General features: G+C 31.6%; 2 protein-coding genes and 1 non-coding gene across 3 annotated transcripts in view; 1 reads left to right on the top strand and 2 right to left on the bottom strand.

Annotated features, from left to right (window-relative positions):
- LOC108576197 (nucleoporin p58/p45) overlaps positions 1-2,613 on the bottom strand; it is a 5,301-nt gene extending 2,688 nt beyond the window's left edge. Inside the window, exon 1 of the mRNA XM_017939142.1 lies at positions 2,540-2,613. Coding sequence (XP_017794631.1) covers positions 2,540-2,613 — 74 coding nt within the window. The remainder of the gene's footprint in view (positions 1-2,539) is intronic.
- Positions 2,614-5,227: 2,614 nt separating this feature from the next.
- Positions 5,228-11,832, bottom strand: LOC108576227 (calpain-D-like). The gene is made up of 11 exons (XM_017939180.1): positions 11,504-11,832; positions 10,512-10,879; positions 9,071-10,434; positions 8,700-8,933; positions 7,673-8,065; positions 6,696-6,997; positions 6,593-6,629; positions 6,190-6,515; positions 5,747-6,089; positions 5,480-5,658; positions 5,228-5,408 (listed from the first exon to the last, which is right to left on the bottom strand). Exons 1-11 carry the CDS (start codon positions 11,821-11,823, stop codon positions 5,228-5,230), a joined length of 4,047 nt encoding a protein of 1,348 aa, XP_017794669.1. The 5' UTR covers positions 11,824-11,832.
- A 1,105-nt stretch (positions 11,833-12,937) lies between these two features.
- Trnar-ucu lies at positions 12,938-13,010 on the top strand. The gene has a single exon. It is a non-coding gene; the product is annotated as a tRNA-Arg (tRNA).
- The last annotated feature ends 2,704 nt before the right edge of the window (positions 13,011-15,714 follow it).

The raw sequence follows: 15,714 nt of genomic DNA, 5'->3' as shown, positions 1-15,714 counted from the left end.
TATAATTAACAATATATTCAAATGTCACGTAAAGTTTCTTGTTTTTCAAATACAAACTTTTTGCGTATGCGTTAAGTAATTCTCAACTGTGCGAAGCATCTGTTTGTAAGAGCGCCATCTTCAGCGTGTAAGAACGTACGATTTAAATTTGAGCATGCGTAACCTATGCGTGTGCTACTGAGAAATAAAGATTAAACGGTGGGAACTTCAAATTGATCATAATCGAAAAGATAAGAACTAATACAAAAGAAAATGCGACAAACTTGGAAATCTACTATTAATTTCGTTTGTGACTGAATAAAGAATAATTTCTAGATAATATTTCGATTTATTATTAAATGTACCTACACTACTATATTATATAAACCAGGGGGCAATACAATGTCTTTATTATTTCATAAAGTAGTAAATGTCTCATTTGTATGTACGCGATAATATTCTAATAATTATACATTTCATCTATAGGAAATGGAATCAATTCAACAAAGTTTGCCAAATCGGTACACAGACTATCACAAAGTTGATTGCTGGTTCGGGTTCGTACATGGGGCGTTTCTAAAATGATCGCAGTCGCGTAGACTATAAGAACACGTCTAGAAACAGTTTCTTTCTATTGATAAATTTTGTTTTCAACATCTTCAGGAATTATTTGTTTTTTTCGTTTTAATAATTTCGTAATTTTAGGTATTGTTTGCGTTAATATTCTCCTTGAACATGTAAATATTTCAGTCTCATTTTTAATGAAAAGGAAAAAGAAAAAATTTAACGCTTGTATACAGTTTAGAATACACCCGGTACGCAATATCGTACAAAGTACGAGTTACTTAATAATCATAAAATGACACCGTAATATTATACTCTGTAATTACAAATACAATGAGATATCATAGTTTTTTTTCATTTTCTTTGTATATTAAGAATATATTCCTAGGTACTTTGCGATGGCGTGCGACTATCCTACATGCTCTGCTGAATTTATATAAATATTATTAACGCTGTGCTAAAATATATAAATAAATATTTGAAAATTTACAAAAATTAGCAAATTATTCATTGGCATTAAATGTTACATTCAATTTTTAATGATAACATATCTAACAAATTTTACAAATTCCATAAAATCTACAGAATTTTTAAAAATTCAGTACCATTGCAAATAAAATGAATATTCACGTTTCGCACATCATCGGTATCTCTTTCACCCCAATATATTACTAATTTTATTATATGTAATTTCCTATCTCTTATTATTTAATCGGCTTAAGCGCTTTTTTAACAAAAATGTATAAGCATACGCAAAACAACTTACGTGTACCACAAGCGGTGTATAACTTAATCAGCTTCACCCATCCCTTAATGTACCTAATAAATAATTCATTCTATGTACAAATCGAATTTTTTTAAAACGCTCAAATCCACAAAGACAGTTTTCTAAAATATCAAACACACTTGTTCATTCGCCGTAGCGTTGTGCATACTCAACCACGATAATTACTCTCAGAATAACGATATTATTTCGTGCTTCCAAAACTTTATTAAAGTTTTAACAATCAAAATTCAAACATTAAATATTCACGTTATATCTGTTATTCTAACAGTACCGTTTATAGTTTGTTTTGTTACGCTTTGGTATGGCACTAACGATTATTTTAAATTCTTTTAATTAAATATTAATGCAGATGCAAGTTATGCTTAAAGAAAGGAAAAAAAATGGGAGGAATCAGATGTTTTACTGCGTTTAATAGCATGATTTTTTTTTAGCATTCTTGGCTTTGCATTTGTGCATGTGCACCCATGAGACTTATCTTAAAGTTCTAAACAATAGTGCAATTTAATTAATGTTTTAAATTATCATTTCATATATAGCAGTCGAATCTGTTGATTCAAAATAAAACTATTATGATAATAAAATTTGTTGTTCTTCACTTTTATGTACTTCACTAAAATGTACAAGTTTAAGAAATTTCTATTTCATATTAAACGTTTTTGTCTGTAAATGAAGGCTATTCAACAACAAAGTTATTGCAAATACTAGTTATAAGAATAACTCTTTAAAGACAAGAAATATTAAGCACTGTCTATACTTAGAAGGACTAATTTATATTAGTATAAACACATTTTTATTCCTTTAAAGGTTCCACTTTAATAACTGATTATCTTAACAGTATAACAAAGTGCACAAAAATAATTTTGTCATTTTTTAAACTAAATTTAAATAAATTAAAACCAGCTCTTAAAATTATTAGGCCATACTTAACAATTAGATCCGTTTGTTTAAATTTGTTGAATAAAAATAACCTTCTTTTACTACTTTACACATATAGGAAACAATCTTTCAAGTGGAACTTGTATTTACAGTAGTCAAACTAAAATTATACAAAAATATAAATTAAGTATACTAGAACCAGAATACTTGTAGCATAGAAATGCATATATTGATACAAATAGTTTAAGTCCTTTCATGAATAATTGAAAAATGTAAATAAATATAAGGAATGTTTTACTTAAAATATGTGTACAATTAATTTAATTAAGAAACCTGATGCCAATAAGTCTCATAATGTTTGTATGCATTGCTTGTTTCTCTTTTGCATTTGAATTAAGCAGATGCATCTATAAGAAGGTATTTTGTACTATTTTTGAAATAATATTTGTGTACTGCCTTTTCATTTATCAGGACATTTCTTAACTGACATTTTAATAATAAAAAACGTCATTAGCCGATCACAGCATTAGATATTGTCACATCACCATATTTAATACATATAGAAAGTATTAGATAAATTTTCAATCAGATCCAACTGCCATTGAAAGAACATTTCAGTGCCAACTTAATCATTATCTGAGAATATGGAACATGGCAGTTTAATGTTAAAGCCAAAACACTGAGCTTTCCGTATAAAACTGGATGTTTGCTAGTTTATATAATACACAGTGTACATCAGTAAAGATCAAGAATATTTTTTAACCTTCATGGAAATAAGTATGAAAACAAATTCATATAAACTTGTATCTGCAAGTGATTATTCTTTTAATTATACTTTATAGAGAATATTAATAAATATTAGATACATTTTTTTAAATTAATACATTGGTATTTCATTTATACATATAAAAGAATGAATTCACAGCTGCTTTCTATTGGATTTCTTCTTAAAAATATGAATGTAATTTACATATACAATACGAGAAACTTACTTTCCTCAAAAACATAACATATATTTATTCTATATATTTTCAATTCATAAATACAAACAAAGCTGTTTAAATACACAGAAAATATGTCTATCTTAATCTCTTCAATCTCTTCAATATATTTTAATGAGATTCAAACAATTATAAAAATATGAGATCAGTTTGAATAATTTAGACAATTCCAATAGTTAAATAACACGAATCGAAATAATAAATGAGCATTTTTTTTTAACTACTCGAAATATTTAAATAATCGAATACTTGAATTGGTTTGGTATAACGAGAGTTGTTTACTTCAAATGTAAAATATTCGAAAATTACAGGTACTGAAACAGCTCTAGATACAAGATTATAAAATTTTTTTTCATTGCTTTGACATATATAATACAAATTAAAAGAATGTTCTCGATTTTTATTAACGCTCTGCGTACACGAAAGATCCTAAAGAAAACCGATATACATCGCATTCGATACATGTAATAAATATATCTAAAAATATCAGATGAAACAACATTTAATAATAATAAAACCGTTTAGTTCTCGTTTTAAGTTTTTACATAAACTTTTAATATGAAAATGAGAAACCGATATAATAATTTTAATAACAATTTCTTAAATCGTTTTACTTCAATAGAAAAAGGTGCATATAACAGATATTGATCAGTTGTTTGATAATTTTGCTATGTAAAAAAGGGAATGTAATATTAAATTATAAACTTCTTTTTTGTTACATAAGATTACAATTTGATGAGTTTTGTATAAATTTTTCTTTTAAATTAAAAAAAATTATTCATATATTTCATTATTCCATGATTATTTGTTTTATAGGCGAAACACATATTTATATGTCTGAAAATAAAACACAAATGTATATGTATACAAAAAATGTACGAACTACGATGCTGGGTAGATGACTGTTCTGGTGTCATGATTACAAAATGTACAAGACTTATAAAATTAACTAACTCGTTAACTGCCACGCTTGCGTATGTATAAAGTTTAAGATATGTATTATAAGTTAACTAAACATAAAATACGTACAACAATTAGTGATAATTATTTTATTAATAATTCACTACAAAAACATTTAGCAACAATGAAGTGAAATGTACATTGCACAGAATGGCAGTGAACGCGTCAATATACCGTAAAACTTTCAAGAGAGATTTTTGGTTCTGTAGCTATGCACTACGTCCATTTTTAGCACAAGCACTCCATCCAGTTACAAGATAGAAACAACAAAAGTTTAGATGAGATAAAAGTTTTGCAATGTGGCCAATATTCAAAAACTCCTATAAACGACCAGTAACATTTGTTTTCATGCACAATACGTGATGCACACATTTTTAATGCGAGTTTCTGAATATGGTCTTATGTATTTGAAAACAGGATCGACTTATGAAATGCAAAAATTGAAAACATTTCGACCCATAGTTATACCATACTCTAAGCAATTCCAAAAAGAGTGTATGTTTTTCACACATTATTAATGGCTGTTACTTATTTCATTTTACATATTATTGTATAACCTTGACGCTTTCATGGTGCTTATATGTTACGTTGAGAAAATAATTTTTTTTTTATATAACAAGCAATGTGTCTAATTTATTCTTTCATAAATATTTAATTTTCTTTAAGTCTTCTTCATAGATCAATGGTTCCCGTAGAAATGCTTAATTTGCACGCAAGTTTTAAAGTATATCCATTTTTATTGATATAAGGAATAACTTCTACCTAATTAAAAAAAAATATCTCTAGCCACTGATCTCAGAATCATCGTACATTAATTGTTAATTATTGTATTATATCCAATAGTGAGCTTGTCGTAATGCTAAAAATTTTCGTACAATACGAATAGCTAGAAAGCACAAAATGTGTTATGGTTTCAGTATAATTTATTTTGTACTGAAATCTTTCTAGCTTGCTTTGGTTTTAGTTAATTTCTGGATATCACGAGTATGCAATAAATCTCTTACGTGACAAACGACATACGTTTAAACATTGTCTCATTTGTTGCCAATCACTGGTTTGTTCACGTGATTAAACGAGGACTATGTAAACCTTCGACTTGAGTATCAATTTGAGGACAATGTTGAGTATCTGGCGGGCCCCAATCATGTAAGTTTCCACTGTTAGCTAGTCTGTGCGTAAGTCGATGTGCTATCGAGAAGCCTCCACTACCTTCCAATTGTGTTAAAACTATGATAACTTGTCTACAATGAATTTTTCAAATTAACTGCTATAAATTTTATTTTCCAAATAATAAATAAAAAGAGTGCTTTACCTGTGAAGTGGGGGAACACTATCGGCAGTTCTGAGTTGTCCTCTTGTGGACACAACGTTATAACTTTCATGGCAGTCACATTTTACATGAATCCACTTATTTACATGACGATTTTCTACCATTACTACAAGTCCAGCCCAACCCTTAGTTAAGTAATAAGCAGTCATTCCCTCTCTTCCCTGTAAACGAACATTTTATAAATACTCAATTATACAAGCATGCAAGCATTTTTGGAAGCAAACACACAGATTACATAAGTAGCCGTACTTCGTGTCGCTGTCCTTTTGCTAGAGTTAAACTTATAATAGCATCAGCCAAAACAAATGCTGGTGGAGAAATTTGTTCAACTAGAAGTCTTTTTGAACTATGAATGGCAAGAACGTATTCAGGGTAACTGGAAGTATCTTCCATTCCTGTATGCCAGTGATTGAAGGCCAAACATACGACAATATATAAATCTCTTTCTAACATTTTGTGACATCCAACAAATCCACGTACTTGTCGCTTACTGTGTTCTACTAATCTTCCCACTTCTGGTGCTGCTGGAGAACGTGTACGGAAAACAACTACACATAAGTCCAACTGAGAACGTTGTGATTTTTCAGAGTTCCTAAATATATATATATATATATAATCGTTATATTATATACTTGCATTTGACAACATTAAATTAGTTCTGATGATTAAAGAACCGACGAGGTAAAATTTACCTTTGTCCTTCTTGAAATAATGTAAATTCTGTTTCAGTAGGCTCTAGTACTGTTAAAAGTACACATGACAAATGTCTGAGAGAAGATAAAGGTGGAAGTGTTCCGCGCAATCTGACTTCACTCCATCCAACTCTAGTTTTACAGATATCAATACAATCAAAATACTTCAATACATCGTCAAAGGAAATCCAGAAAACACCGTCCGATGCACCATGTGGCATAAGCATCTCTCGTAGTTGTGGCGTCCATATAGGACTGTCATCAGACCAATCACCTTTCCAACTATAGTGACCCCATGGATTACGCAATCTCAATAATCGTATTCCCTAACGAGTATATTATTTAAACAATTTGTTTCTAGATTCTTTAATTATGTGTGCATAAATGTGCGTATATCTCTTACCTGTACATCCCGCACATCGAGAACAGAATAAGCGTGCCTAAAAAAAATTTTTTATATAAAAAAAATAATCTTATTTCAAGTTTTCAGAATTTATGAAGTTTACCTCGGTCTTAAACCTTTACGTTGATACTCTTCCTCATCAACTTTCATATTGCCACCTCCACAACTAGCACCCATTAAAAACATAGCTTGCCTTGAAGATAAAAGTTGCGCCCATATTAAGTCCTTATCAAGTTCATCTTCACTTGGCAGAGCAGATGGTTGTAAAGGCACACTCTCACAAGGGGCACCTGTAAGTGTTGCTAGACCTTCTATAGCACGCCCTGATACTAAAGCTTCATAGCAACCATGAATTTTAGCCACTGCTTTTTCAATTAACGGCACCCAAAGTTGTTTTCTTTTCGCCTATATTTCATCAAAATTACAAGTAAAGAATAACAAACCTCTCTTTTTGTTTTTCATTTAAGTTAAATAAATACCGATTATCGATTCGTAATATTAAAATACCAGCCGAAGGGCGGTTGAAGTGCAACAACAAGAGCAATATGTAAGGATAGCATAGTCCAGGTACAATCCCAGGTATATACATATATGTAAGAACGCAAAGACTATCGGAGTACCTGACGAAGGAAGGAAAAGGAGGAGGTCAAAGTTTAGTGGCCAAGGCGAGGTGCGGAAACCTGGAAAGATGGAACAGGTACTGAGAGAAATAAGAAATTGCGAACTGTGTGGAGAAAAGTTCGAGTCTTTGAAAGAGGAGTCAGGATAGAATAGGTGGTGAGCGGTAAAAAGGATGAGAAGATAGAGAAATGGTTAGGTAGAATACACAAGAAGAAAAAAGAAATAGAAAGAAAAAGAATATAATAGGAGAAGGAGAGTCGGAATAGATAGTAGCAAAAGGTTAGACAAAATTATTAACAAGAACATACATAGTGAGAAAATAGGTAATCACAGAATGAGTGCGTGTGTTACAAGACAGAATGGAGCGTGAATGGATAAGGAAATAATGTATTGTAAACCAAGTCCTTTTCATAGCCATAGGGCTGAATATAAATAAATAATAATAATTAAAATACCAGCCTGAGAATATACTAGATGGCCTCTTTTATCACAGGGTAACAAGTCATCAACAAGTACTGTGGTCCATTTTCCATCTTTACACAATCTTACTTGATAAGCTCCTTCAGGACAAGTTTCTCTCATCACTAAAACTCTTTTTACAAGCTCATCACTTTCAGCTAAAACAGCTAAAGCTGAAAGTAACCAACAGTTTCCTAATACACCTTGCGAGATATCAGAGGGTAAGGGCGTTCTAAAAACAGCCCAAGGCAGTTTGGAATCGACAGTAGAGTCAACATTGATTTGATGAGGCCTTCTCCACTGAACAACGTGGTTATCTTTTGTTTCAGCTGGATTATAGTATAGAGATTTTGGAGCCGGTGGAAATGAGTCATCGACAAAAGGTTCATTTGTCTATAAAATAAAAAATTTACTATTACAAATATTTTCTATTTCAAGAAATTTAATTTCCATTAACTTAGTTTTGTTTACACATATACTAATACATTTGAAAAATAATAATGCACTTTTCTTTTAACTATAACTAAGAATTTTTACAGGATTTAATATTGTTCAATAACTATGGTTTAATTAACTAATGTTCCCATAACTCTACATTTAATGTAAACTGATTGGAAAATGAATTTAATATTTTCTTTTCTATATTTAGTATGGTAACTTATATTTAAAGAAGTGTAATATACAGTATACAACACTTTTAGTTTATGTAATAAAACATAGTATATAATCAGACATTATATTTTAAAAGTAAAAACACTGTTTAAAATAATCATGTTTTATTGTTTCTATATTAACACTGTAGTATTAAAATAAAAGGCAATAGAAGTAAGATAGTAAGAATTAATTAAAACAAAAAAATGTACAATTATATTTGGTATATTTTATAAGTATAATTTATACATTTCTAGAAGAAATAAAATTGTAAAAAGGTCTACTTCATTACTGTATTGTATATTCCTTTTTCTACAGTAAGAAGAGATATAACCATCCTCATCTATGTGATACAATTATTAATTGATCAATATACCTCTTTGCAGAAACGAACAATTCGTTCCCACTTCTCCAATGCTTCTCTTTCTTCAATTTGTCTTAAATTTTCCATAACTACACTTTCTTGCCGTTGTATTGTGAGTGTATTTATGCCAGATTCAATAATTCTAGGCCTTTCACCTGGTAGTTGAGATAAATTTTTTGAGATTTGGCACATTTCACAAATTCCATTTGTACTCTTATTTTCATACGTGCACAGTTTGCATTGCCACTAAAAAAATTGAAATGTATTATGTACAACAAACTTAGAGAAGATAAATACAAATGGATAAATAGGAAGATATATTAATAATATCTATTATCATATTATTAATAATGATATATAAGACAATTGTAAAAAGATCGTACTTGGCCGTGAGTGGAATCTTTAATTCTTGAATGCCTTTTATCCCCAATTGAAGAACTGTTTCTTCTTACAGAATTTCTGTGCCTTGGAGTAAGAACTTTTGAATTTACAGGTGTTGAACAAAGTCTCGGACTTGGACTTCTTGATCCAAAATATCTGCTATCTTTTGGTATATCTAGAAAATCTGCTAATGTCTTACAAGCATTACAAGTTTGTGCCGATAGCGGATTTCTTAATGTACACGATGGACACACCCAGCTTTCTCCTTTTCGTAGTGTAGCATCTTCTAAATGCATAATACTTTTAAGCTTTGAACCACCACATGCTTCACATGTTGTTCTTGAAGCAGCATTTAATAATGTACATTTTTTACAAGTCCATACAGGGGAAGGTGGATCAACTTGATCATCTAAGTCAGATTCTGCAGTGGCCAATGTAGCAGGTTTTTGTGGAATGTATCTTACACTATCTCTGGATACTACAATTGGAGATTGTGTATGCATTGAACAAGTTGTTTCATCTTTTGTAACAGTTATTAAACTAGGCTGCATTAGCGAAGGGGGTGATCGAGAAGATCCGCATATATCGCAGCCAGTTGACCATAAAGGATTGTAGGCATAAGAACATTTTCGACAAGTCCACATACGTTTTAATGAGCTTACATTTGGTACATCCCCCACAGGACTAGTTGCTTCACTATGCGCTTTTGTTGATACAAGACCTAATTTATTATTTTGTTTTTTTGGCAATGGTGGTGGTATATCAGGATTAGTAATTCCAATATAAGAATACTTTGGTCTTGTATTAAAACCAATGGAATGTGGTGGAACTGCAGGTGGTTCATCTTCATTAAGACTTCTACGATTAACAATTTTTTTCTGAGACACATTTGTAACAGATTCAACATCAGAAAAAGATCTTCTATAAGACAATGGACCTGCAGAGGATAGAGTACGGGGTTCCCAAGCAGGTACACTGATAACTACTCCACTACAAGGAGCTGGACTTCTAGGAGCTTCACATGCCTCACATTGTTCTAAACCAGGAGCATTATCAAGAGTACAATTATCACAACTCCATAGAGCATCATCTTGTTGCGATTCTGAGACTACTAAACTGGTTGGTCTTTGAATTGCATGTTCAGATAACTTATGTACAACAGATCCATTAGATAATGAGCGACTAACTTTAGATTTGACTCGTTTATAAATTGAAGGACTATGTCTTTTTGGTGAACGTTGAGAGGTATCAGTGGTATTTGTGTAGGAGAGTGTAGTAGATTCCATGGTTTCTATTGGTGGTAAGGTCCAGTCTTCTCTATCTTGTCTCCTTTCACTATGACTTATACTTGTTAACTGTGCCATACCTGTACATGTAAATAAAATATCATGTTACAAATAATGTTTGTTCTGTTTATAATATGTGTAAATAAATATTATATACCCTTATTAATAATTCTTGCATCATTTGTAGAAGAACTTGTTGTATTAAAACCATCCAAAATATTGGTCAAAAATTCAGATGCAGCTTTAAGACGATTTGTTTTACGTAAATTCAATTTTTTTCTTTTACGTGCTCCAATCTGTCTTTTGTCTGTTTCAGCTATTAAAGAATTTGCATCACAAACTATGCAAATTAAACCAGAACTGCAACTGTTGTCTAATAAACAACGAATGCAAGTCCATTGTGTTGTTAAGGAAGGTAGAGAAGAAGATCGTTTAATTGGTTCTTTTTTACAAGAGTTTCCATTCCATGAATCATGATGTAATTTCTTTGTATGAATATTGGGTATACTTAAATTTCCCTCTGAGCTAAAAATTAATATAAAAAATGAAATAACAGACAGTAGATAAACAATAATTGATGTAAGCACAGCAAATTATGTTTATATGTAATACTAAGGACAAGGAAAAATTTGAAGAATGTAAAACTAATTCTTCTGTAACAACACTATGTTTGTAGTTATATACTAAACATGAAAAACTGTCAAATATTTAAACTTGCAGAAGTATACATACTATCAAAGTGTGTTATCTCTTCTTTTGTAGTAGACATGTTCTATTAATAATAAATGGAAACAAATATTTGTAGTTGCAATAATATCTATAACATGTAGATTAATGTAAACATGCAAAAATAAAAATTTGTATTGGTTCACATTGTAATCAGTTACTTTGAACACTGTGTGAAAATTTTGGCATAAATTAAACTTGTTGAATGAGAGACAGAATAACACTCATACTATAAAATACTATTTTTGCAAAATGAAATATTACACCTAAATGATTGCACTGACAAAACAGCAGAATTAAACTTCATGTGTCCCCAAAGTTATGTTGGGTTTCATGGACTGTGTACAAACATGCGAGAGATCGAAGAATAGTGGGAGAAAAGGAAGAGGGTTACGGAGAGTCATGAATCAACAATTTTCTCACCGATGTATGAAATCGGTTTTGACGTATTCATAAGCTATCGGACGCGTATTATCCGTTGCTGGCTCCTCTAGATGAAGCTTCGGCGGAGGTGTCGGTGGAACGGACACTGAAGAAGAGTCACCTTCCTCGTCGTCCCCTTTCTTTTCCTCCTCTTTTTCTCTCAAAACTTTGTGCTCCAAGCTCAGGCTGAGCCTGAAGTTTGCCTTCTCATCACTTCTAAGTCGAGTAAGACCGCACCTGGCGCATCGCGTGCTCTCCGTTGGATTTATCAGAGCGCACTCCGAGCAATGCCACTGCAACACCGATGCGATCGAGCCCATTCTTTACACGTAGTCATGGCTCCTTTGCTAACAGGATCACTGACTTTTGTAGCCACGATCCCTTTACTCGAAAAATCACCACACCTCTATACGAGGACGAGGATCAGCGATACCGCAAAACACGTTCTGAGAATATTGTCTTCTGCAGTGGCGGTTGCCCGCCGTTCTTTGTCATATGTTTCGAGACGGCCATCTTTTTTAGCCCCTTCCTCTTGCTTACCTAATGTTTTATTCTATCTCCTTCTTTCTTTTCTTTTCCCTTTCTTTTCGTCGTCGCATCACACAGTGAAAACACAAACACGCACGTTGTTCAGTGCATCTACGTTCGTTTTCCTTTTCTCTCAACTTTTATGTATTTTATTATTCTATCAAATCTTCATTCACATGATTTATTATTTTTCTTAATGATAGTTTAACACTGATAATACGTGAATAGTCGGTAATTAATCCATTATCGTTCACTTAAAGATAAAAGATAGAACGAAGCGTCAATCGCGGACGGGGTACACATCGTCCATATACATAACTGTATTCTGAGCTGGTTGTGTTGACTACATCGGGTGCAACACACAGGGCTGTATTATGTTTGATGCAACGATGGAAATTGTTGATTTAAATCGTTATCTTTTAGAAACTGCTTTTAATTTCACACGAAACATAATTAATAATTATCATTTTAGGATAACTCGAAAGAAGCAACAACAAAGTAACAGTTTATTGCAACTTTATGTATTTATAATTTTAGACATTCGTTTCAAGCAATGAAATATTTATTAATATATTATTCAGTTGGTTCGAACTTATTTATCAAAATTTTATACGATATGATAAAGATATTTCATTGAACAACACAGTTACAGAATAATGATGTGAGATGTAATTAAATGTTTTATCAAATGAATGACATTTCAAAAAAATTGCCCATCGTATCGATTAATTTGTTGTGTTAATTTTTGTCCATGTTAATATTTTTTTACAATCATAAAAATAAATGTTTCAACTTTCTTGTTTTATACGTTACTGGCAAACATAAAATATTTTTCACCTTAGCGACATCTGTACGTAAACGTACTTTGAAATTGATATACCATTGTAAAAACCATCATTACACCAAGTCCCTGTGGCGCAGAGGATAGCGCGTTGGACTTCTAATCCAAAGGTCGTGGGTTCGATCCCCACCAGGGATGATACACAAAACCATTTTTTTTATATTTTTTCATCCATAAGATTATTATCACGTGTTATATTTAATCTTACAATTATTTTATGTCCAAATGTATACCGTATTACTTTATGCATTCGATATCTCAACAATAAACATTAAGAGGTATATTTCCAATTATATATTTTAATGAATTTTCGTTTTTCATTGTACATGTCACAAAGTGTTCAGTTTACTTACAGAAATATTATTTACGTCTTACCAAGAATTATCTTACTCTCGTTCTGCTTACTTTTATATTTCTTTTAATTTTAGTTGCTCTCGGTTTCAAACGAATATAATACCGAAGGGAAAGCAAACGAGAACACGTGAACACCGAGGAGTTTGAGACTTCGTGCAAATACGTATGTAACTTCTCTCTCTCACTCTCTCGTTCTCTCCTTTTTTCAGTTAACTAATACAGAATGGTCAAGAGCTATTACGCCGGAGCAAATATAGCATCACATGACACTTAAATGTTTAATATAACCACTTTTTTCTTTTACTTTACACTATGAATAAATTAACGAAGTTAAAAGTAAAGATTAAAAAAGCAAATAGTAATACCTCTATTTTACACTATTTATATATTTCATTCATATATTCTATAAGTACATGTTTTAAATCGATTCGACCAAACGCGAACGAGTGCAGCAAAAATGTCACGATTACGTTGTGTCGGCATGCGTCTTACAATGTTCTTTAATTTTATTCTGTCTTTAGTGTAACATTTAATTTTGAAAAGCGAATAGTCCTTTTGAAAAATTCATCACACCTTTCAATAAAGAAACAAAGTAGGAACGGTAATAATTAATGGTACCTTTTGCCCATGGAAAAGTATCCAAAATTACGTCATTTTTTATTAAAAACGTTTCCTATGTTTGCTCCCACTTTTATACCGTAAAAATAGTTTTTCTGCTATGAAATCAATAAAAACTAATATCACCGTACTAAACTCAATGATTTCTTCTTATCAAGTTTACTGCCAATTGCCATAATAGAATTAAATATTGGTATCCCGAGAAGAGAGAAAATAAAAATAAATATAGAAAATAAAAAATTTCTTTTATATTCTCATTTAGCAAAAACTTGTGGTATTTTTTATATACCACAAAAGTACCAAACATTACTATGTACTACTACTCTATGTATACAGGGTGTTCGACTATTCCTGGGAAAAAAATTTAGAGGGTGCTTCTACAAGCCAAAATAAGGCAAAAATCAAGAATAACGAAATTGCGTTTGAGCCTTCATTTTTTAATTATTAACGTTTAAAAATACCCCTGTAGCCGAGCAGACCTCTCTACACCAATGAATGTAGGGCACGTCACGGCAGGAGTAGAGAGGGAAGTGGGGGGTACAGTGATCCTCAAAACCAACGACACATGGTCGGCAGCTCACCTCGTACAATTCGTAGAGCAAAAGGAGGCAGTGACATTCGGCGCCATAAACGGCATTACCGACTTCTGCTGCACTATCCTTTGCTTCACCACGGCGCAGGTGCATATCGGAAAGTTCTTCAAATGTGTATTCCATTTTGTACAAAATGGAACGCATAGTATAATATAAATATCATAAAGATAGAAACCGGTATCCTTTTTATTGCAAATAAACAGGTATTTTCCATTATAATTTAAATGTTACAGTTTGATTTATATTACTTATTAAACGTGTATCAATGCAAAGGAACACGTGAAATTCCTTTTATTTATTTTTCGTGCGAACGAATTTTTTTTATATAAAATTTAACATTCTCTAACAATTACAAGTACCAGAAGAAAAAAACGTGGAAATACCACCACAGATACTTAGCGATGACAACATTCGGAAAACTTAATAATTGGTACGATGAGAACGTTGTTAATTAATCGCTTCGTTCGTAAAAGTAGAAAATTTTCTAGAAGAGACCGATATCGGCAATTTGTGTCCTGGAAAACAAGTTTGCCAACTCATCTGGCATTGTTATTTTTGCAGATCGATCGGTGTCATTCATTGCGATTTAGCATAGTTACGACATTATTCTGCTGTATTTCCTCAATCTTTCGAAATAATTTCGGCAAAAGAAACAATAAGTGGTAATTTATTTACTTTTTTCGAGCAAGTGTTAACAAAAGGTTTTATTTTCGTTATTGATATTTTGGAAACGATGAAATTCGGTAATCGCCTGTGGATAATGTAGAAGTGTCTATTCCGGATATCGATCGATACGTCATTAATTATTAACGAGCGCCTCTTACACTTTCGATCACACGAACGCGTTGCGAGGTACGCTGTTTTCTTTTAATCGATAATTTATGGATGAATACTTAATTAAGCCTTGGTTTTTTCGTAGATAATTACGCGCTTTTCATTATTTTAATCGTTTAATTACGCGCCTGTTTTATTAATTACATATCGGCTGTTGACTTAATACATGTAAAGCTACTTTTTCCGCAAAGTAATAAAGATATTGAGACAAAGTTCATGTAACACGAAACTGGGACAAGCTGTCTTTAAAATGGTTAAAGATGGATAAAAATGCCACAAGATAAAATTCAACAGTGTCAAGTGGTGCATATTTTGTGGAATTAGGTTTATGCATTTCTCTGCATGAGTGCATCAGAAAAGTGAAATTGTTGCAAAAATGTAGTACTCCTCACTCTTTATTAATTATTACTTCTTTTTAATTTAATTATTACTTTTTATTAATT

This window comes from Habropoda laboriosa, unplaced genomic scaffold (assembly GCF_001263275.1).
Source record: "Habropoda laboriosa isolate 0110345459 unplaced genomic scaffold, ASM126327v1 scaffold212, whole genome shotgun sequence".
Classification (NCBI taxonomy): Eukaryota; Metazoa; Arthropoda; class Insecta; order Hymenoptera; family Apidae; genus Habropoda; species Habropoda laboriosa.
Note: the sequence above shows the minus strand (reverse complement) of the source record. Positions and strands in the feature narration are given on the sequence as shown.

Bases quoted from the DNA above. Each gene is read 5' to 3' on its own strand.
- LOC108576227 (XM_017939180.1), bottom strand. From the start codon at position 11,823: ATGGGCTCGATCGCATCGGTGTTGCAGTGGCATTGCTCGGAGTGCGCT. The intron at 10,880-11,503 runs GTGAGAAAATTG...ATTAATTTTTAG, and splicing joins AAAACCGATTTCATACATCG to CTCAGAGGGAAATTTAAGTA. The intron at 8,066-8,699 runs GTATATTGATCA...TTTATTTTATAG, and splicing joins TTGTTCGTTTCTGCAAAGAG to ACAAATGAACCTTTTGTCGA.